Source organism: Cryptomeria japonica, chromosome 5, assembly GCF_030272615.1.
Source record: "Cryptomeria japonica chromosome 5, Sugi_1.0, whole genome shotgun sequence".
Lineage (NCBI taxonomy): Eukaryota > Viridiplantae > Streptophyta > Pinopsida > Cupressales > Cupressaceae > Cryptomeria > Cryptomeria japonica.
Genome location: NC_081409.1, coordinates 464,889,486 through 464,913,946, shown reverse-complemented (window position 1 = coordinate 464,913,946; position 24,461 = coordinate 464,889,486). Strand labels below are relative to the sequence as shown.

The window sequence follows — 24,461 nt, the reverse complement described above, 5'->3', positions numbered from 1 at the left end:
TTTGAGCCATTTTATTTTTTTTGTCTTGGATTCTTTTACCACTTCCAACATAACATCTTTTAACTCCCAATTTTTTTGGAAAACAACAGCTAAGAAGACAGAGTCTTATAGACAAAAGGATCTATTGCAAGTATGATTCAATAATGGGATCATTGATTCTGTCATTGTCCTCAACGTTTGATAGTTTCCATCTAAGCTCAAGCCTAAGAAGGGGAGTGGCAATCTTCACTAAGAATATGACTTAAATGGTCGATTTCAAAGGAGACAATCTCCTTTGTGCATCTTATCATATGCCCATGCATGTGCTGAAGTTAGTTTTGTGCCATTATTTATTATATATTTTGGACACATCATATTGGGATCTATGTGCCATATTCAATGTTCTCAAGAGAGTTGTCACCGAAAAATTTCCTCTTGTTCTCTTAGTCTATTTTTTATGGCTTCTAATGTGGCCATTGTTTTTGATAAGATAAAATGGGAACTGGGGTCCCAAACCTTTTACAAAGAAAGCTTGTAGGCTAAGAAGAAAAAAATCCAAAACATGACTAAACAAAAAAATATGAACAGCAAAAAAGCAGTAACAAACAGCCAACGAACAGCTGAAAGTTACATCTAGTTACAGCATGTCTTGAGGACAAGAGACATTTTCCAAGTCTTCAGAAAGGAATTTAAAAAGAACTTCATTTTAGGTCCTTCTTAGCCTCCTTCTGAGTAGGATTGTATGAATTGTGCTCACTCCTTTTATGAATGTCCTGTATAGCTGACTAAAGCATAGTGAGAGTTGAAACTGACCTATGCATAACCTTAGTGCTCAAATTGAGAACATTGTTAACCTTCACTTCCAAAGTGTCCATCCTTTGCTGCATGGAATTAAGAAGATTAATCTTATGGACACATTGAGAACAAGAGTAGTCAGTATCAGTCTTCTTATCCTCCTAAATTTCTTTCCCCTTAATTCCTTAATCTGGCCACAGTTTCTTTACCTATTTCAAAGATGTTACCACAATCCTTTTTATTCCAGTCCATCAACCCATTTCTCATGTGTTATAATTTTTTGTGATTTTGAACATGGCAGGCCTTGAGTTTTAGGGGGGGTATGATTCCACCACTCGTGAATCTTTTCCTTAAAATCTGGGTCAGTTAGCCACCTTTTTTTAAACATAAAAAGGCTTTTTGGTCTTTTTGTGTACCTACTGGATAGAAAGCATGATCGGTCAGTGATCTAACTTGTATTCTGGGCATACCCATGAACTATCATTTGTGAAGAGATATATTGACTTGATACGAGCATTCTTTCTAATTTCTCGGCAATGTGGCCTTGTCATTTCCTCATGTTTGTCCGTGTGAAATTTCCACCTAGAAAGGTCTACATTGATCGTACATGTGACTGAAATGAGACCTATGAGACTGTCTACTATTCACTTGTTGAATGTTTGACTGCCATTTGGTTCCTCTGGATGTTCGATGGTGTTTAAAACCCCCATTAGAATAAGAGAGCCCTCAAAGTGTGGAGGATGGTCCCATTTTCAAGTCTTGGAGATGGGGCATTCTTTGGTTTCCCTTTCGGGAGATATAGACATTTACAATTTAAAATTGAGAAGCTTTTTCATACAAAAAGAAAGCTTGCGATCCCCCATATGTGAGTAGTATGGGAAATTGGCATTACATCTGTGCATTCAGCAGAATTTTGAGTTTGGATAAAGCACAAAAATGATTTTTTATTGCTTACCATTGTCCATAAATTTTGCCTTTTTGATATTGTCCGGTTTGATAGTTTCCTTCACAAGGATCATATTTATTTTGTGCTCTTTGACTAAATCTGCACCATATATGTGCATATCCCATAAGAGTCTGCATTATTGATCTGGATTTTGGTTGGTTAGGCCCAGATCTTCATTTCCTTCATAAATGTCCTTTGATGCCCAGGCTTGTAAAAATAATATTTTGCAGAACCTTGACTTTTGATTCTGAATTGGGGCGGATTGTCGGATGGATTTCACTACTTTCTCCCCATGGATTGCCCATTCTCTTAGTTTTGGACATTAAGTGGAATGGGATCTATCGCAGTTGGTTTCATTGTTCAGGTTTTTTTCCCTCAATTTGGGACAAAGCAGAACTGATTGGCCTTTGAATGATGTTACCTTCTAAGCTTCAAATGATTTTGATGTATTCATCTTGAAAGGTGTTGTTTTGTCCTTCCCCAAAGCATTTTTTCCTAAATAAGTGTCTTTTATGTGTTTGATGTCTTCCATCAATCCAAAATTGCAAAAGAATTTGCATCAGGAGTGTAATGTCCCCAAATTGGGATTAACCTATTTGTGCCCAAAATTTGCAATTCCAATAATATAATTTATCCTTTAACAATAACATACTAAAGTAAATTCATTTAATCATTAATAATTCAAGAGATAAGAACAAATACATAGATTAGTGAACAGGTATATTATGATAAGCATTGTAACTAGCTAACTAGCTAACTATCCTATAACCAATCATAGCTTAGTTTGGTAGGAAAACTCGAAAGGGCAACAGTAAACTACCCAACCCAACTAAGCCCAAGAGCACTCAACATTCAATCATGGCAACTCACCTTGGCAGGAATGTCCAACTATGACCAATTCCATCCCTTGGGGTAATCTATTTGCCTCTCGGCTCACAAGCGGCAGGAACATCCAACTATGACCACTTCCATCCTGTGGGATGGTCTACTTAGTTTGGGGGAGCTAGTAAACCGCATCTCCCTAGCTTGTTTCCTCCAACTTTACATTTGATGATTATGGGATAAACACATGTATATATGTGGAAATATAATATAAGTATTGAGCTTACTATAATCGATATCTATCAATGCATATAGGAAGATTGATTGTATAAGTCTATGAGATACTTAGACTTCATACCAAATCACTGATGTAATGCACAATGGCTGTATGCCTGGATCTGATTCACTTATATCAGATCTGTCCTTGTTCAATTACCCCTATATCTCTCAGAAAAAAAACAAATGTTGCATTCATATACTCATATCACATTCCATAAACTTACTAAACTCAGATTCTGCTCTTATTTTTGTCTTATTTTCTGATTATAGATCAGATGCTTATTTCCCATTTTATTGCTCAATTGATGCCCCATTTCAAATGAGTTGATTTTCCTTTTATACCTTATCATTGAGGAAGTCACAACCTTTCACCAATGTTACCTTTTGAAAGGGTGTAACCCTCCACCCTTGATCGTTCATCTTGAGCCCCTTTTTAAATTTAATTTCATGTCTTTAATTATTGCTGCCAATGTTTTCTTAATTCAACTTTATTTAAATTCCTTAACTATTTTAGCGATCCCAATAAGGTTGTGACTAACTTGGCAAGGCATGACATAGTGATATTTTCTCTTTAGAACATGTACAGTAGTTAGAGGAAAAGCCAGACAAATAGATTTGTGTCACAAATTGTCAGAAGTTGTCCCCTTTAAACATGTGGGTTCCCTTAGAGAAGTGTACGGTTGGCAACATAAAGAAATAATGCACCAATTGATACCACTGTATTAATATTATACTGCAGCGATGACTTAATATATTAGGATATAATGTCTTCAAATGAATCATTGGAATAATATATATTATTTACTGGATAATATATTATTTGCAGAAGCAACTCTTATAAATAAATATATCTGAATGTCCTTAAGACTTAACTCTACAAGTTCATTCATACAATGACTGACTAAAATTCAGAAATCTCTATTTCATGCCCTTTGATCATTCATTTATATTTTATAATTATATTGTATATGTTTTTTAATTTTTTTATTATTTTATTATTAAATCCCGTTTAAGAAGGGAATATTACAAGGAGTTCACTGGCTGCTGATTATTGATTTTCTTCTTAGATCCAAGGACATTGGATTCAATACCTTTACTAGATTCTTGTTCTGAGACTATCTTCCTTGGTTCAATACTTTCTTGTCTTTCCTAAAGGGAGTGTATTATCACAAATGAGCAATTATGAAGATTAAAACAGAACATGCATTTTCCAGTAAGGTAGTACAGGTAAGAGCAATGCAGGCACAAATTACAATAAAGTGTATCATATTGTGGTAACCTAAGTCACATTACCCAGAATTGACAAGTACATGATAGCCTATATGAGGAACAATCTTGTGATTTAAAATGATAATTAAGATGACATGGATGGCGGTCAACTAGTCATGACAACTTATTTTCACTGGCAGCTAAAGACATTGTCTCATAGATGCAAATTCCAAGCAGAATAGACTTTAGATGGACTTACTCAAAATAGATGATTGTAAGCAACCTTATTGAGCACCAATGGTTGGTTCCAAATCCATTGGAGGAGAAAGTCAACCATATAGATTTTGTTTGTTGCATGATAAAATTGAAGACACAACATGTACTGCAGCTAGCTTTCCTAGACACCCAGCAAGCATGGCAACTGTTTAGCAAATGCCTCGAGTGAATGGAAAAATGCCAATATATGTCATCATTAGGATTAAAAAATATTTATTTGTGAGATTCTTTGAGCCTTTGTATTAAAAGGATTTTTTAAGATAGGGTGTTAGAATATTAACACTACAATGTTAGGAATCTTGTTGATTAAGAACAGAGTTGCATGGAAATGGATACGGTGTCAAACACTGGTACGATATTGGATACAGCTGGAAAATTTCCATGATCCCATAATACAGATATACTGAATATACCAATAATAGAACTATACATATATTTAATTATTTATATATCAAGGGTATAGATATAGAACATATACTTTACAAATATTTATATATATATATATATATATATATATTGGTTTTTATATTTAGTTATACAATAATTATTTTGTTATATTATGTTTGCGTATTTAGTGATTTATATGTGTTTACAATTTTATATATGTTTTTTATTTCATATTTTTGCAAATTCTGAATGTTCCTAAACCAGATATGGTACCAAAATGCATGGTTCCATATCCAAATGTATCAGATACAACTCGAATATAGACTTAGTTGTGGATACATCTGAATAGGGCATCAGCATCACATCCGAGAGTTTTGTGTCCATATCAAGTTTCCATTATGTAGGTATGTGTATCCAGATAAGGTAGGAGAATTAATGTTGAATAAGCAATACAATCATCATTAGAATTAAGGTAGATTATATTTGTGTGTTTGTCAAACAAATTTGGTGAACCTAGGAAACATATGAATAAATCACATGTCTCAATGTATTGATATTTATTTCTCAACATATCTGTACTATATTTTTTTGTGCCTCCTTGTGAGTTTTTTCCAAAGGAAATATTAGTTCGCGGATAATATCTATCCTAAAAAATCTCATAATGGTGATGAATATACGTAATCACCTCCATCTAGAGATAGATAGGTAAAAACTAGAGGGATATTTTAGTGATAAAGGCACACATGGTCTAGATCCAAGTAATTTTCATATATGCTCTATAGATCTCTACTTGAAGACCCTTGGGAAATCACTCCTCATTGGACAAATGACAAATCAATTAAAAGATGGTAAGGGATGATTTTTCTACGTCTAGACCTAGAGTGTGGCATGGAAGCATAGACTATAAATGGTAATTGTAGTCAAAACATTTGACTAGCTAGCCTCATCGAAGACTGGACCATTAAGGTATCTATTTTGACCAGTTTGTGTCATAATAATGACAATAAGGACCAAGATTATAAAAACATTCTGAAAGGAATAAAATATGTTCTTGATCAAATACTAGATTGAGCCATTGACCATTCATACTATGATGTATCTAGGAAATTGAACGATCATGCACAATAAGAGTTTGAGATCTTGGAAGAAATATGCAGTTATATCTAGTTAAGAGATCATTTTCTTGAAATGAGTATTTTCCATGACATCAAAGTAACTTGACCTTTCTAGTTAAAAATATTCTAGTTATCAAATCGAAATGGAAGACTTAAAATAAGATTAACCTAAACTGCATAGACTACATGATGCAATAGCAGAATTCTCCATGGCCACATATAATTCAAATGAATACTGAAAAATCATCTATTAAAGTAAATTGTAATAACTTTCAACTTTTAGCAACCAAAAAGAATTGAATACTTACGTTGATAAAGAATTTGCTTCTTTTAAGAGGTGCTTGATCTCTTGCATCGCTTGAACTTCTTCTAGGTTTGTAGCAACTTTCTGCACATGATACTACAACGTTATTATCCTTTGGCACTAGTGCCATGTACAAAATAAAAATTATTTACCAGCTTTTGATACTAGAAACAGCATTAAACATTTCATAAACCATAGCATGGTCTATAAATTTGAATACTAGACTGTTTTGAATTCAACAATTATGTAGTATGGGAACTTATGTTGGTCACTGCATTAGAAATAAAATTTCTCAAATTATATTAGTTCGGGTTGTTGCAAGGGGCTCCTTCTGGGACTGATCTATTCTGTCTTGGCCTAAACAGGGATCCTGCCAAGCTTATATGTAATTTCTTTTTTTTCCATTTTAAAACAAACACTACCTGGAGCAGAGGAGAGGTCCTAGTGTGGAACAATAGCCAAAACCCACCCTATTGAGCTCACAGTTCTATGAAATGATAATGCCCCCTTTAATTGTTTTATTGGCTTAGAGCCATGACTTCCCAATGAGACTGCCAAGGCCTAAGACACTCCCAGTATACGGATCTTATAGCTCTCTATTTCCCTTTTTGATAAATTCACTTGACTAGGAAGTAGTACTGTCATGTCCCCTTTCTAGAGTGGACATCAGAGACACAAGAGTTGGCCAATCATTGAAGTCTCATAGGCTAGCAGAGGTTGATTGGGACTCATTCAGTGCATATAGTGACTGGATTTTGGCTTTACAGGCAGTTTGGAGCAGTTCCTAGATTTTAGGGGATATCCCTAAATTTTAGGAGGTCGTGACAGTTGCCAGTCGTGAGGTTATTCATGACCTTTCAGATGGTTTCAATTTCAGGAGATTTGGGTGTGTTTCCTAGTTTCTAGGAGTATCCCTAGATTTTAGGGATGAGACTGCCAGTTGATCCATGATTTCCGACATCAGTCACAGACAGGTGACAGGTTCAATTTCAAGCTTTTGGTGTGTTTCGAGCTTTCTGTAGCTATTTGGGTTATATTTTTAATATATTTAAATATTTCCTAAGTTAGCATTTTAATATTTTAAATAAGGCTATGTCTATGGCCATTTCGGAGTAATAAGGGGTTTTTGGCTTCATCTGGATTCGTATGCCCATGTGTTATAGCTCGTTGGAAAGGTCTTGAACTTTTCTAAATGATTTTCACTTGCCAGGGTCCTTTTGGCGCTTGGAGTTATTTTATATTGAAAAGGTGGTGTTTTTTCTATACTTGGGCGCCCAATATTGGGAAATATGACTTTATATTAAAGCGCACTTTTCATATATCTTTAGGGTTCGATTTGGAAGGAAAGAGATATAAGGAGAAGGAAACCTAATTTCTCATTATCTTTTACATATTGAAAACTTGTTTGGTGCGATATTGCTCTGGTAGAGCAATTCTTCAATCTGGGACGCAAACCCCATGATTGGTACTGGCTGGGACGTAGCCCTCAGCTATTGATTGGCAGTGGATTCTTTTGGCATTGGCATTATTGGTCAGAGTGTATGCACTATTCCTTGTGGAGATTCAGATTGCTTGGTGAGGGTTTCAGCAGGGTGGTTGAATTTCCCAGCTGGGGCGTGATTGTTTCAGCTTGATGCCACCATTACAGCAGGTACACTTTACGATGGAAGTGGTGAAGACTTTCATTCAGCCATAGCTGGTGTTCTTGGTTTGTGTTCATCATCTACCCTTCAATTGGCACCATTATTGGATGTAAGCACATCCCCAGTGCATAGGGAATAATCTGGATATTATAAATCAGAAATCTGCCTGGTACGATTTGTATCAATTCTGATTTAATTGAATGTTCTTACTTGTTTCAGCTTCCTTCCTTATTTGCTGTTCTTTATTCATTACTTGCTTATATATTCAAAAAAATACAAAAAGAAACCAAACATTCTGCAACTTCTCTCTATTCTGTAAGACCATCAGCAAAATCACAGGAAAATATAGTTTATTAGTTTAAAAATTACAGCAGATCAGCAAGGGGATCCATCAGGGATCTTTCAAGTACCATATGCAAGCTTATTTATTTTTGGAAATTTGGAGTAAGTATGACTATCTTAGAAGAGATTTTAGGGTATGTAGTGTCACTGGATCCCAATCTGCTGAGCATGTGCAGTTGCACTCTACCCTTATTTGTTTCTCATTGATGGTCATTTGAAGAATATGTGGATTGAACTTTGGTTGTCTCATACAGCATATATGTTTAATCATGAAGTCTTGACTGAGTTGTACAAAAGTTAGCGTGAGATGCCTGTTTAGGCCACTTATTACTCAATCACAGCATGTACGCAACCACTACCTGCAGAGGTTGAGAAAATGGATTATAACTTAACTAGACCAATTAAACCAATCGAGAAGAATGATGATGCAGTATAATAAGAAAAAACATGAAGATTTTCTTAGCAACCCTCAAGTGAATGAACTTCCCATATTCATGATTTACAATGATTTGTGTGAACAGAAACGTAATAACTGTTGAATAATAAATACTTTACTTATCCTTGTACCTTTGTAAAAATATTGATCCGATTCTGTCAACAGACCTAGAGACATCTTGTAATCAATATTGAGAGTATTCAAAAGCATCTATTCTCACCTGGATAGAATCATTACCTTTACTTGTTTTCTGAGATAATAAGAAGATGTGCATTCATAAATAAACCTTCTTTCCTAGACTATATTGTTCTATGTTGAACCAAGTTTTCTGGACAGAGACGGATAGAAAAAAGAATGTGAGGACATGTTTCCATGTCAGTAGGGAGCTGGAGGCCTTTTTTAATGGAACAGAAATTATAAATCTAGCTGAAATTCTAAAATATAGGAAATTTCAATTATTCATATATAAGGCATTATCATATATATTATTGAACAATATTATGAAATATTGGAGCTGAATTGAGAATTCACAAGTCAACATACAAATAAGATAACTTTCAATATCTAATCATTTCAATTTAGGTGTTCATTACCAATGTGTGTACACAATCCAGCAAAATTTAAAGGCCAAAAGGCTACAGGTACAAAATGACAAAATGTAGACAATCTAAGATCTACTAATGCTATGCCTCGGCCTCATCCTCGCCTAAATCAAAATCAGACCCTGAATCCGATTCACTGTCAATATCAGGGTTTCCTTATCTAATGGAATACCCACATATCCCTCCTGTGCCTCCTCAATTTGTGTGACATATTCAGGATCAGCATCCCACTTTTATTCGTTCCATGCCAATTGTTTCATGTTCGCTCTCACTACTGCTGCTCATGTTATTTAGTGTTTGTAAAAAAATGGAGTGCACCTTGCAAGTCCAAACTGAAAATGCAAGAAAGAAAAGAAAAATGAAAAATTTTAACCTTCAAACTTATTAAAAACAATTCAGAAAAAGAACACACGGTAACAGCACTTACCTGATAACTTTGCCCTTCTTCTGCTCAGTACTGCCCACTCCTTACCGCTGCCTCCCAAACAACAAAAAAAAAATAACTATTGAGTTTTTTTTCCTCCAACTTGCTGTGGTGATGAAGGGTATGATGATATTATTCAAATAAGTAAGGCTCTTTTATACCGAGAAAACTTGATTTTTTAAATCTAACTAGATTTTTTGAATTTTTTTTCAGTGTTTTTAAGTAGGGATAGTCAGCCATCCATGGGACAGTCGAAGGATTTGACGTCCCTGGCTGTCTGGAGGACAGCAGGCTGGCCCCAAAAAACTGCTGCATTTTGAGAAAGTTTCTGGGATGGGTCTGTGAAAAAATGAGGGATATGAGATGACGGAGGACCTTTCCAAGGCATCCCCTACATGTCCCAGGTATGGGTACCCGTCCAAAAGGCAGGGGATGCGTCACTGTGTATCCTTGATAAATAACAAGTATCTATTAGTGCCTAGGTTAACTAAAGCCATATGAAAAGTAAAATAACTAAAACAATGATCAAAAATTACACCTATGTGACATCATTGGCCATGGACCCTCACTGGTTAGAATAAGTGACATCACCAGCAAATCAATCATTTTGTACATAAGCCAGAAAAATAACATGACAACAAATCAAGCACTTTTGTGCTTTACCTACAAATCTATTTGACATCACTAGCCATGCTTGAAAAATCATGGCCGGTGATGAGCAACTTTGGACATCAATTTTGGCCTCTACACTTTCATGGCACTCTCAAAATCTAAAGACAATAAAAACCCACCTACATATCATTCCAAGCTATATTTTTTCTATTTCAAGGTAAATTCTGCTAGATGGTCCATCTTGAGACATATTTTTTCTATACATATTTTTCCTATTTCCAAACCAGAGTTCCGTGACTCGCGGCGAGTTACGCGAGTCACGCGAGTCCACGGGCCGAGTGACCTCCGCTGAGTCACGGCGACCCTGACCCGAGCCCGGACGAGTCACAGGGTGTGACTCGCCTGACTCGCCGAGTCAGCGAGTCACCCCCTGACTCGCCGAGTCCGAGGATCGTGACCCGGCCGACGCAGCTGGAAAAAGTGGACGCCAAAACAAAAAAAACATAACACATTTTTATTATGTTTTGTGCCATTTGCCTTTGTTATAACCCTAAAAGGGATTGCCATTCAGTTTTATGAGTGGAAGAGAGGAAAAAAGAGAGGAAGAGAGGAAAAAAGAGAGGAAGAGTTTTGCAACCAGCTGAGAGGAAGAGGTGAAAAACTTGCACAAATCACATTGGGGCAGCACTACAGTTGCATTGAGAGCATCAAGGAGCTCATTTCAAACACTTGTCAACAAATTTGAAAGAGGTAAGTTTTAATTTTTATTGATTTTGTTGGTTTTTTTTCTATATTATGGATTTTTTCATTTTTTTTTAATTTTTTTTTAAACTTCAGCTTTCCAAATCTATATTGCCAAATCTATATTGCTGCTTGCATACTTCAATGATTCAATCACAATGACATAAATAGAACAATAGCATAGCAAACCCTAGACTTTTTTTTTGAAAAAATTGTATACATGTATTTATAATTTTTTCTAAAAAAAATCTAGGGTTTGCTGATTTTTCTGAATTGTTAATTTCTTTCTTTGAAATTTGAAAATTTTCAAGAAAAAACACAATGCACAAATTAGTCTTTGCTGATTTTTTTTAATTAGTTTAAAATTTTAAATTTAAAACTTTGTCAAACACAATGCTCAAATGGTGATTTGTAAAATTGTCTTATTGCAGCAGCCCTCACGTTTTGAAAATAACTTTTTTTCCTAATGGCTCATCCTAATCCTCCACCTAGGAAACATGGTCAAAAAGATGAGGCATGGAAATACACTGAAGAATTCCCTGGTAGACAGAGAAATCAAACCAAATGTATGTTTTGTAAGGAAATTAACCATGGGGGGATAAATAGATTAAAATATCATATTGCTGGCATACGTGGTCATGATACTGAGCCTTGTGACAAGGCAACTCCCGAAGCAATCCGTTTTTGTTACGTCCTATTAGAAAACTTTGAAATACATAAGCAAACCAAAAAAAAACAAAGAGAGGAGTTATGTCATATTGGTTCCCCTCCATCCACATCCGCATCCGGCTCCACATCCACAGCTGCATCCATAGGTTGTGTTGGAGAGGGTTCTTCTATGCCTCCCTTTCGTCCTAGTGCTTCTGCTAGTGCCAATACTTCTATTCCTACTCCTAGTCACACTTTTGGTCCTAGAGTGCGAAAATCCAAGATAGACAATTTTTTTGTACCACGCACTACTCCTGGCGCACAACCCTCGCTTGAGAGCATGTCTTGGAACAAGGAGGTCCATGATGCAGGAAGAAAAGCAATTTGCAAGTTTTGGTACTTCTGCAACATTCCATTTATTGCAGCCAGGTACTTTTTTATTTGATTGTTTTAAATTAAAATTTAAAATTTTATGGTTTGAATTTGAAAGTTGAAATTGAAATTGAACTTTTCTTATTTAATCTATTTCAATTTGTGACAGGTCTTCTTATTGGCAAGGCATGATTGATGCAGTAACCGTTTGTGGGCCGGGGTTTAAAGCCCCTAGTGATACTGAGTTGAGTGGCCCTCTCTTGTTGGAAATGGTGGAAGATATGAAAGTTGACCTAGAGGACCACCGCCAATCTTGGAGCCAGAAGGGTTGCACCATCATGACAGATGGTTGGACTGATAGGAGGAATAGAACACTCCTAAATTTTCTTGTTTCCAGCGGAGGTGATTGATCATTTTACTTCTCTATATGCATTGTGATTGAAATTGAATAATTTACATTCTAATTTATTGATAATTAATTTGTTTTATTTTTAGGATCCACCATGTTTTTGAAGTCTATCGATGCTTCCTAACATGTGAAAAATGCGGCATACTTATGTGAGGCTATTGAGGAAGTTATAGATGAGGTGGGGGAAGAAAATGTGGTGCAAGTGGTGACGGATAATGCAGCAAGTTATGTTGCTGCAGGTAAACTTTAAAAGTTTTCTTTTTTAAGTTTTAACTTTTAACTTTTTAACGTTTAAATATTAATGGTAAAATTTCACATCTAATTCTTTAACTAATTTAAAATTGTTGCAGGAAAACTTTTGATGGAGAGGCACCCAAAAATCTTTTGGTCTCCATGTGCGGCCCATTGCCTTGACCTCATGCTGGAGGATATAGGTAAGCTTGGATGGGTGAAAGAATGCGTTGAAAGGGCCAAGAATATATGCAAATTTATTTACAATCATGCATTGGTCCTTAGCATTATGAGGCAATACACGGGGGAAAGGGAGTTGGCTCGTCCTGGTATAACGAGATTTGCCTCAAATTTCCTCACATTGAAATCCTTGTTAAAATCAAAGGCATCTTTGAGGCGCATGTTTGTTGGTGAGGAGTGGACTTCCTCATCCTATGCTACGACCACTGCAGGGATGGATGTAGTAGATTGCATTTTTGATGAGCCAGGTTTTTGGATCCCTTGTGTAGAGATCGTGCAGGTAATCTTATAAATTTATAATATTATATGCATATTTTTGTTTTGTTTGCATTGTGCAACTTTTCAATTTTTCTTATTTTCATGCACACTTGTGAGTTAACTATTTTTGTTTAACATTATTTGCAGGTCACTGAGCCCCTAGTAGTTCTCCTACGAGTTGTTGATGGGGAGAAGCCCGCTGTGGGCTACATATATGAGGGCATGGATAGGGCCAAGGAGGCCATTAGATCCATATATGCTGGGGTTGAGGATAAGTATAGGCCCATTTGGGACATAATTGATAGAAGATGGCATAACCAACTTCATAGGCCCATCCATGCAGCAGCTTATTACCTCAATCCATCATTTCGTTTCCATGCTGATTTCAAAGCGGATGAGGAGGTTCTTAGCGGGCTATATTCAGTAGTACAACGGATGGTCACTGATACCACAGCTACACTTCTTGAGATGGATGCATTTAATAATGCATCAGGGGCAATCTTTGCCAGCCAATTGTGCAAAGAGGGTCGGACAAAATTGCAGCCAGGTAGAAAATTCTAAAGTTTATGACATGCATTTTAATTTTTCATTTTATAATCTACCTTTAAAGTTGGAAATGAGACTAATGTTTTTTTCTTTTCCTTATCTCAGATAGATGGTGGCAAATGTTTGGGCCTTCAACCCCAAACCTTCAAAAAATTGCCATCCGCATATTGAGCCAGCCGTGCAGCGCTTCTGGATGTGAGCGCAACTGGAGCATGTTCGAGCACATCCACTCGAAGAGGCGAAATAGATTGTCTATGGAGAGGTTGAATGATCTAGTCTTTGTTCATTACAACCTCCGTCTCAGGACCAGACAGATTTTGGACGATGACTCCTCTCTGATCACTCTAGAGGAAGTCGACCTCGAGTCCGATTGGCTCACTAAGTCCACCGATCCAGTTTTCACTGATGAGGACCTTGAGTGGGTTGACCAGGTAGACAGAGAGGCTGAGGCTGTGGCTATGGCAGAGGAGGAGGATAGAGCACGATCAGGCACAGCACCTATGGCTACTCAGACTGGCACATCACAAGCAGAGACTATGGCTACTCAGTCATCCAGGACCTACCTTAGACGCCTTTGTAGGAGGCAGATAGACGAGGCTGAGCCTGAGCCTGAGCCATAGACTTGTTTTTTTTTACACTTTACAGTTAGATATATGTTTGGGAACATTTGAAGTCATGGATTTTATATTATACATTGGACAACATTTATAACTCTATATATCTATGTTTTCTAATTCCTTCAGCTACAATTTACATTTCTACGCATGTGATGGATGTATGTTTATGTATGTGATCAAATTAGCTTCTATTTGATGATGTTATAGTGTCTTTAAGCTTAATTCAATAATGGGTGTATGAAACAAGTTTTAAATCGTTAAAAATCTCTAAATTTCAAAGGTTTTCTTATTTTGCCGAGTCGTTGCCGAGTCATTGCCGAGTCACGAGTCGAGTCAGCCTTGCCGAATCAGAGCCGAGTCCGAGTCTAGGAACTTTGTTCCAAACTATTCTTAGCCTGAACTATTCAAACAAAAAATACTTGTCCACCACCTGCTGTCATAACTGTCGATGCCTCTACTGCATGCTGTTACTGATCTGGGAACCTAGCTATTATCTCTTGTTTCATTTGATTGTAACTTTGCAATCACATGTCCTATCAACAAATTATGACCAAATTCAGCAACACTACATTGCATGCGGCTCTTCAATACTATCAAAAGCATTAATCTAAGAGCTTGTTATTCTTAAAGTTTAGACTCTTGATTATGCGTATTGTATAATGCATATGTGTCTTATTGTTTTTATATCTATTGACTATTGCACCATGAGTTGCAAAACTTTGTTCCAGTTATAAAGGAAAGTCTATTCAACGCAAGCATCTTTGTAAAGTATACCCCTGATTTTTATTTTTTTATGAAATTATCAGCAAATGAAACTCATACAAAATATGCAAAGAGAACACTTGGCTGAAATAGTCTGATATTGATTTTATTTCAGTTCACATACACATTATTACATGGTCTTTGGTGGATAAACAACCCCCAAGGTACGTTCAACATATGGGTTGAGAACTACATGAAACCAACATAAAAAGTACCTTATATTGAAGACAAATCTGAAAGTTGCAGGTTTGATACAAATGTTCTGAGGCCTGCTCTACAAGCAATGGAGCCAATCAACACCACCCAACAATCTTCTAGCTCACCAACTATACCCACCAATAGACTGTTCTGAGGTTGTACCACGAAATATAGCCTTCAAACCCCTAGGAAATGGACTGATAATATGTGGTCAGCTCTGTAACGTCAAACTAAGTTGATTTTCAGGTCTGCAACACCTACCCAAACACCTTATTCCAACCCCCAAACACTCTGCTATCACCTAGCAAAGATAACCAACAGGTATGAGTACCTCCAGCTCAGTGGAACATCACCAAAATGACAAATGGAGTATGCAACAAATCTGTAAACACCTCCAGCAAGATACCCACAAAATGTAACCCTTTCTAGCTTCTTTTTTAAATGCCAAAGAAGGTTCTACAACTAGGCCATTGTCTAAAACCCTCAGTTGCACGGTCAACAATAAGAGCACCTCAAAACACCACCGAAAAGCACCCAAAAATCTTTGTGATACTTACCAAAAAGCAAAGCCACAAATCTACAATCAAAATACCTTGTATATTTCATTTTCTTCAAACCCCGATTTTGGAAGATCTATGAAAACCAATATGTTTCCTATGTGAAACACTAAACCAGCTAGGGAGGATCTTTCACCACCAAAACTAGTGTGTTTGATGAAGGCTTCCATCCTCAATCAATCTTAGAAGAACTTCTTTGTTCATTCCAGCAAGACCTCCTTAAGTGCAAACTCTGAATAATCCAAATGAGAGCCCCAACCCTCCTTTTATAACTTTTGGGAGCTATTTTAGGAAAAAGCATTTTTGCTTTTTTGCTTTTCCTTTTTTTTTGAAAAAACATTTTTGTTTTTTCATTGCTTTTTCAAAAAATCTCTTTTTCTTTTTCCATATTTTTTGGAAAAGCACTTTTTGCTTTTTTGCTACATTTTTCAAAAATATTTTTTTTTCTTTTTTGTTACTTATTTGGAAATGTGCATTTTCACTTTTTTGTTGCTTTTTCAAAAAACTATTTTTGCCTTTTAAAAAAAAAGCAATTTTTCACTCAAAAGACATCTTTGAAATATTAATAGCAATTCATGTGCAATGGTCCCCCCCCCTTATCTCTCCTAGGTGTCCACTTTTGAGGAACATAACTTTATAATATTTCACACTAAAGTAAATATTTAAACTTAACTTCATAGCTTTAGTGCAAATATTAAAAAAATTTAAACCACATTGCAGAAAGGCCCACCAAAGCATCAAAAACTGAAACTGAACATGCCAAGCCATTATTGGTGCTAAAGAATGATGCCCAATGCCGGAATGATCACATAATATAAATAGTAGTGATCCCTGAGAACCAAAGAAAGAAAACCACAAAAGATTGGTGCCATGCAAGCACTTCTTAAAAATAGCAACTAATATCGAAACCCACTGAAATTCAGAACTGAGCTCACCAAGAACATTATAACCCTCCCAATGCATCATAAAATCTACAAAAAACCCTGGAAACTAGCCAATGCTCACAAAACAAGGTGGCATAAAAATGGGGCCATTACAATCCTCCCTGAAAATTGCTTGTCCCCAAGCAATGCCAGCTCATAAACTGATTGATCTCAGATAAAACTAAATGGGACTGTAAGATCCCAAAAAAATCTAGGAGATTTGTAGCTCCATCTGCTCAGAACAACTGTACTATTGAGCTCCTGCACAAGTCCTCTCTTGAAACCTTCCTATAAGAAGACCACTCAAACACCACAAAATCTCAGCCAACTCCTTAGCAAATTGCTCTCCATAATCACAAATCTGAGGCACCATAGAAAAAAACTTGAGAAAGTTATTGCTAAATTCTTCATTGTCAGCACCTTGCACTCTAGCATAATGGTTGTCCCTAAAAAGTAATCTATTGTCCCAACCATAAGTGCAAACTGAAAACAAGAAACCACAAATTGATGCCCAAACTCTCATCCAACACTGGACCTGGTTAGCTACAACACTTATTCCTTAAATGTGAAACCAAAAGCTAACCCAATTAAGAGGTTGAATGGTCATAAAATGCTTAAATCTGCAGTTATTCAAGACTGATTTTTCAAAATTCAAAAACCAGAAAGAACAATCGCTGCAATACTGAAAATCCTTGGCCAAAATGAGATTTCTGATCATTCCCTTGCCTGTGAACCCACTTCCACGAGTCACCAACACAGAAGAACTCTGAAATTTTCTTAAAATCTCCCTCCAATCCACTTGTATGAACACAAATAAAACTCATAAGATGACTGTAAAAAGTGGTAACGGTAGCATTTTTTCCACCTTTAAAATCCATAACCTCCCACAGTATGCCTCTTCAATCATCTTTAATCCCCAACAAACTATGCATGTGATCTTGGGTATAGAAAATCTTCCTAAAAGTGGCTCCACCATGCTCCCGCTGTGCTAATCAGTTATCATATGAATCTCATCCAAATTAAATTTGGAAATGCTTGAAGTCTCAACATGAAGGCTCTCCAACCCATCATCCACTAGATAACAGAGTACTTCTCTTCTTGTGGTGAATCCACAAGATCAATCTCCATTCCAAAATATCCATTCTATCATGTAACACCATAGGAAGCAAACTATCATGAGAAAAAAGTTATTTTCCCACACTTTCAGCATGCATCTCAAAAAGAGGGGTAGGATATGCTAGCTCTGCATCCATCATAGGAAGAACACTTCCTACACAACCACTCTCAGCCACATGAAAGTGTTTATAACTTTGTGTAATTTTCAAATATACAAAGCTCATTACCATGTCATTTTGATTCAAATTTAGAAACTTACTATCAAGATAAAAACCTTTCTTTAGCTCCAAGATTCAACACTTGTGAAGCTCTTTCCCAATGCTACAATATTCATTCCGTGCACATTTCCATGCAACCAGCTGCAAACATAAATGCTAGGTCTGAAATCTTTGTGTTCAGCGTTATAGAGAAGCCACTAAACATCAATGTGTAAGCTGAAATCCACTGAACCAAAATTGAAATCTACTCCCAAACTTGTTGCATATTTCTGAAACTCAACCAAATCAACAATCTTATGGTTTGAAATATTCTTTCATTGACTAGTAATGAATGGTCAACAGCAGGATTAAAATTGGTAATCATCAATGTCTCGTTTGATAATCGCCACAAGAGTGAGATGTCAATGACAAACCACACATTAACAAAATGAAGTATCTTCCCCTGGGAGCAATCTCTTGTTTCCTATAATCAGCTCTTCAATAAGATGTGACCAATGTAAGTTCATAATATTCATGTGATCCATGATATCAAAACCTTTGCACTCCTCATGTCCTTGTATGTAGCTTGCTCCATCAAAAACAATCTCATGCTTAACTATAAAATCATAAACATCCAGAAGATAATGTCTCGTACCAAGGTCATCCACATGGATCACAAATTTCCTTTGCAAACTTAATGGCATTATCCCTGTCAATAAGCAATTGCAAATAATCTGATTTCACTATATGTAGAGCTTCTTTGATGGTTTGTAAATTTGCAAGGGTAGCTCCATCCTTAATGTCATTCTGTCTCTCCAAAGCATGAGCCTTCCAGAAGAGGCCTCCAACGAGTTCTGTGTGTTATCAAACTTTGTCAAAGCTTTCACAACCTTCTCTTCTGAAACCAATAATTTGTCCTCAAAAACTTGCAGCTCTTTAGGCCCTTGATCAGAATTTGCAAAGAAACTATGCTCATCAAATCTCATATTTTCTGATTTGGCTTCAATGGCAAGTTCATTTAAAACAGTTGTCCCTTTAATATTATCCTTTCATAATTACCGAAATGAAGATAGGAAAGCTCTATGCTCAAACAAAGATTCTTCATTAACCTGCTCATCATGGAATTTTGATAACAAACAACCTGGATCCCATACTCTTATGTGTAGAAATGAATGGTTTCTTTCCCCTTTGTTATGATGCATCCTTTGATGAAAACAATTTTGTAATGGCAAAGAAAAAAGCATCAATCCTTTAATCTCATGATTACCTTCATGCACTAGATTATAATCCAGAAAATGGTCAAAATTCTTACCTTCAATTGCAGCTATCAAAATTGGAACAAGCTCAGACCAACATTTTGCTCAAGTGCATTCTCCTCAACAAAGTATTTTTGTGAATCCAACCTGTATGTTTCGCTTTTTCATTGCTTTTTTAAAAAAGCACTTTTCTGCCTTTTGAAAAAGCAATTTTCCACTCAAAAAGACCTCTTTGAGATATTAATAACAATTCAAGTGCTGACCCGTCAGTTAGATCATCCAACCCTGATGTGTCTCTCAACCCTGCATTTCCTCCCTTGGAGGATTCGGATCCGAATAATTATGATGGCTCCCTTGAGGGGGCCAGTTATGAGTCCGAGAGGGAGGCAGAGTCGAATTCCAACATCTCGTTTACTAGTGAGGATTTGGAGTGTGAAGTTGATATTATTGAAAATGGTGATCCAGGCAATGCAGATGCAAGTGCATCGGCTGACAAAGATAACACCGACTGACAGACAGAAAAGAGGGACACCTAAAGGGTCAAAAGGCAAAATTTTCCCCATCCCTAAAAAGATTGATGCCAAGATGGAGTTTCCCAAGTGTTTTAGCAGTTTTAGGACTGCCAAGACATCGAAATAGGCTGTATTTTGTTAATGATGAAGTGCATATCTTGGAATATCAGGGGGCTTGAGTCTCCGGAAAGGAAGCATGTAGTTAAAAGGTTTCTTAATCAGCATAGGGATGCAGACATTGTTATGCTCCAAGAAGTGAAAGATGTTAATTTCACCTTAAAAGTGAACCTGAATTATATTTGGAAAGACGCCCATCAAATCACCACTAAGCATGAGAAAGGTAAAGGTGGTTCTGTATTACTGATTAATGCCAAGTGGAAGGATGCAATACTGGATTCTGGTTCCTCTCCATGTAATAGAATAGTATGGGTTACTTTGAACCTTTGTAATACCAAAATTGGAATCTGTTAGGTATATGCCTCCAATGATTACAGAGATAGGTCAGACATGTGGCAGTGGCTATGCACTCTCCCTGACATCCCTTCGATTATTGGGGGTGACTTCAATATGATTGAATATCCTGAGGATAAGGTGGGCGGTATGAACATGGATTGGAAGGTAGGAGAAAAGTTGTACTGGAATAGGATGAAGAGTGAACTAAGGCTCTTTGATCCCCTAGAAGGCTTAAGAAAGAGTATAGGGGGATCTGGTTTACATGGTGCAACTTTCAAAGACGACTTAAAAGGATCTATTGTAGACTTGATAGGTTTTATGCCAATAAAGATTCCTTTTCATTCATAAAAGATGATAAAGGTGTCTCTGTCAGTGTCTAGCCATACACTATCGGATCATCACCTGAAAGTTTCACATATTTGTTTAATTGATAGGACTCCCGCTAGGAATATTAAGCAAGATGAATTCATTCTGAATACTAGTCTTTTGGAGGATAATGTTGTTGCCACTGCTATGTAGCTGGCAAAGCTTACTTAAAACGGTTGGTAGGAAAAAAGCCAAGGATAATAGGAATATGGAAAGATTACTGACTGATGAATTTCAAAGGATGGAGGCTCTGGCCCAAAAGGAGCCTAGCAATTCTAGGTATGCTTAAGTTATGGCCCATTCCAAGGATCCCCTAAGGAACTTGCAGCAAGTCAAGATTGCAGGAGCCAAAACTACGGCTAGATTGAACTGGCCTCAGCAAGGGGACAAGGGGTCTAAATTCTTCTTCAACATGTTGAAGCAAAAGGAACATAGAGAGAGAATTGACAGAGTCTAGGTCGATGGGAGGGAGATTGTAGATGTTGAGGGGGTTAAAAATGAATTTCTGCACTACTATTAGGACTTGTTCACCTCTGAAGACAACCACTCCTCTGTTGCCGCTAGAGACAAGTGTAAGAGTTTGATTCCAAGCCTTCTATCCGCAGAGATTCTCTTGCTCTTAAGGCGCCCATATCTATTAGGGAAGTTAAAGGTGCCATTGGGGCATTGAATAATGATAAGGCGCCTAGGCCAGATGGACTACCCATTGAGTTCTACAAGGCTAACATAGACTAGATTAGTGAAGATTTATTGTTAGTTTATAGAGATACAATTATTAAAGGTACTCTTGGTCTAGACATCAATAAAGGAACTATAAAGCTCCTCCCTAAAGAAGGGGATAAGTCTTTGATCAAGAACTAGACGCCCATTACCTTGCCCAATGTTTCATATAAAATCCTTGCAAAAATTTTGGCCCGCAGGCTAGTGGATATTCTGCCAAAATTCATTTGTTCCACCCAGACAGGGTTCATCAAAGGGAGATATATTCTTGAGAATCTTATTACTAGTTGGGAAGCCATGAATTGGCTAGAATTTCTTATCAAGATGTTGCAATGTTCGTATTGGACTTCGAGAAGGCTTATGACCAAGTGGAGTGGGGCTTATTATCACAATGGTTTCAGTTTCCCTAATGAATTCTGCCACCTAGTCCAAGTATTGCTCAAGGATGCCTCTGCTCAGTTGGATATCAATGGGTCTATTACTGAAGCATTTAAACTGGGGAGATCCATTAGACAGGGGACAAGGTTGCCCCTTGGCTTCCACCTTATTTGTCAATGCCTCTGATGCTATTTTCTATTTGTTGAGAGATGATTTGTACGCACCGAAGATTAAAGGTATCAGTCTCCTGAATATGACAAACCTGTTGAATATTCAATTTGCAGATGACACAGTACTTTGTCTGGAATTAAATGAAAGAAACATGGAATCCTTGATTTCTAAGCTCCGGATATTTGGTGAGGCCTCTGGGCTAAAATATCCCAATCCAAGTCCATTCTCTTGGGCTGGAAGGACCGTCCCCCTGAATGGCTTAGTAAGTGTGGATACCAATGGGTTGGGCCTTCTAAACAGGTCAGATATTTGGGTATACCATTCTCTATATGTCCCTGCTTAAAAGATATGTGGCTTTGGATTAAGAACAAACTTGAGACCAAATTAAACGAATGGAATAAACATTATTTATCTCTCGCAAGAAGGCTTCAAGTTTGTCAGAAGATTTTGTCATCATATAGCATATACTATGCTTCGGTGTGGATGTTTAGTGGTTACCAAATTAATGATATTCAGAAAAGCATAAGGAAATTCCTATGGTCGGATGGGAAAGGTAAGAACAAGAGGCACTCTGTTAAATGGGAATGGTGTTGTATGGAGAAAAGTTTGGGAGGCCTGGGGTTGAAGGATCTCAAATTACAAGGTATTGCTCTTGCTGCCAAGTGGATCTTTCATGTGATGGAAGGAGAAGAACCTTGGAAGGTTCTGGTCAGGAACAATATCAGGATGGCTATCCCCAAGCAAGCCAAGGCTTGGAAATCTCTCCCCCTCAGTGACCTAGTTGTTGGGAATTTCCCTATCTCCACCACAAGCTCATGTGTGTTTAAATCTATTTGGAAAGCCTGGGAAGTCACTAGGACATGGATCTCTAACTGTAGAGTCAACAGTAATGAGTTTATTTGCGGTGAGAGATCTATTTGGTGGAATCTCTTCCACAAAGGTAAGCCACTCGCGCTTATCCAAGGTTGCTCAGCTAAGAGCTAGGCTAATAAAGGCATTAAAATTTTCAATGATATTATCATTAATGAGCATCTTATCCCATGGTCTAATTTATCTTAGAAATTTGATATTCCTACTTCTAACTGGAGGACCTACTCTATCCTTAGAGAGGCCTATAATATTCTGCAACTACCCAAAAGGTGTATGGTGGACAAAAAATATTTAAAAACCCACAGATAATTTTTGAGGACAAAATTATTAAAACCCACAAATTTTTTTAAGGGAAAAAAAAATATTAAAACCCATCAGAATTTTTTCAGGTAAAAAAATATTAAAAACCGAAACAAACATCGATGCCCAGAAGCCATCTTCATGCTTTTCGAGGCACCAAAAAAGAGGTACTGAGTAGATGCTGAATGCACGAAACTTGAGGTACGAAGTTCAATGCACTAAGACAAGCACGGGCACAAATTCCAAGGCAAATTCACTAGCACAAAACTTGAGGTATGTAAAACAAGGCACCCAAAAAATCTGAGACCAACCCAAAAAACCTCTCAAAAAACATACCAAGAATCTACAATCAAAATAAAAATTCGACTTGAACTGAAGGGTCAAAAACCCTAGTCGAAAATCACAGAAGCCCTAGGCAGCCATGAATGAACTGCAAAAGTTAGAGATTGCAGAGAGTTGTTGTCACAAACAAACAAAAAAAACCCGTTGCGAAAAACCCTAGTCGACGTCGGAAAAAGACCCAGAAATCACAAAAAAATTCGCGTGGCAGAAGGTACAAATCGCGGAAAACGAAAAATGGAGATCCTTTTTTTTCTCGCCAAAAACCCATTAGAAAAAAACAAAGTCTACAAAAAATCACCATGAAAAGAGCAGAGACGACGCGAAACAGGTTGCGGGCAAACACACAGGTCGCGGATGGTGAGGAAGGTTGCGAAATGTGCACAGACAATGCGAAAAATCGTGCGCAAAGGCAATGAAAAAAAAGGCACGAGAAAACTCGCGCAGACCCGTGTGCATAAGGTCGCAAGGTTCAGGAAGCAATAAGGAGGAAATCCGTTGCAGCAAAAAAAGTCGCGAAATAAGATTTGCAGGAAAATCGCTCAAAAAACACTTCGAAAAAACTTCTGAAATTTTTTCTAAAAAATTCCTTTCGAAAATTTTTAGAATAACAAAGAAATTTCAAAAAATTTAATTCTCTGCTCTAATACCATAATACAGATGCAAAAGCATATGGATTTCAAAGAATAGATGTTGTTCAATTAATCAAGGAGACAAAGCTCCTTTAAATAAAGTTACAAAGACGATGTTTCTAAAAGAAACAATCGTTAACTAGAGGCGAAGTTAGAAACAACTTAAATGACCATTAAGAACACAGAGAAAGATATTATTCTAATAGACAATGACAGGTATATTACCTACACTTGGACAAATGGCACTCAGTGTTGACGGGAATAATCATTATGTTATGTTGTTATATTATGTTTATGTTGTCGTCGGTAATAATGAGTTACGGTGGTCAGTTAGTTGGCCAACGGGTAGGTAGTTGGAGTCGCGACGGTTGTGTCGCGCCCCTTCGGGTATTATATATTGTGTACCTTTTCTTCGAAGTATGATCATGTTAGTCATGTCAGATGTAATGTTATAAGAACTTATTGTACATGGACTGTG

The 24,461-nt window shown here is 36.9% G+C and overlaps 1 protein-coding gene across 1 annotated transcript in view; it reads right to left on the bottom strand.

Moving 5' to 3' along the window:
• Positions 1 to 24,461, bottom strand: part of LOC131036816 (protein GET1) — a 102,081-nt gene that overhangs the window by 33,074 nt on the left and 44,546 nt on the right. Inside the window, exon 2 of the mRNA XM_057968802.2 lies at positions 6,117 to 6,196. Coding sequence (XP_057824785.1) covers positions 6,117 to 6,196 — 80 coding nt within the window. The remainder of the gene's footprint in view (positions 1 to 6,116; positions 6,197 to 24,461) is intronic.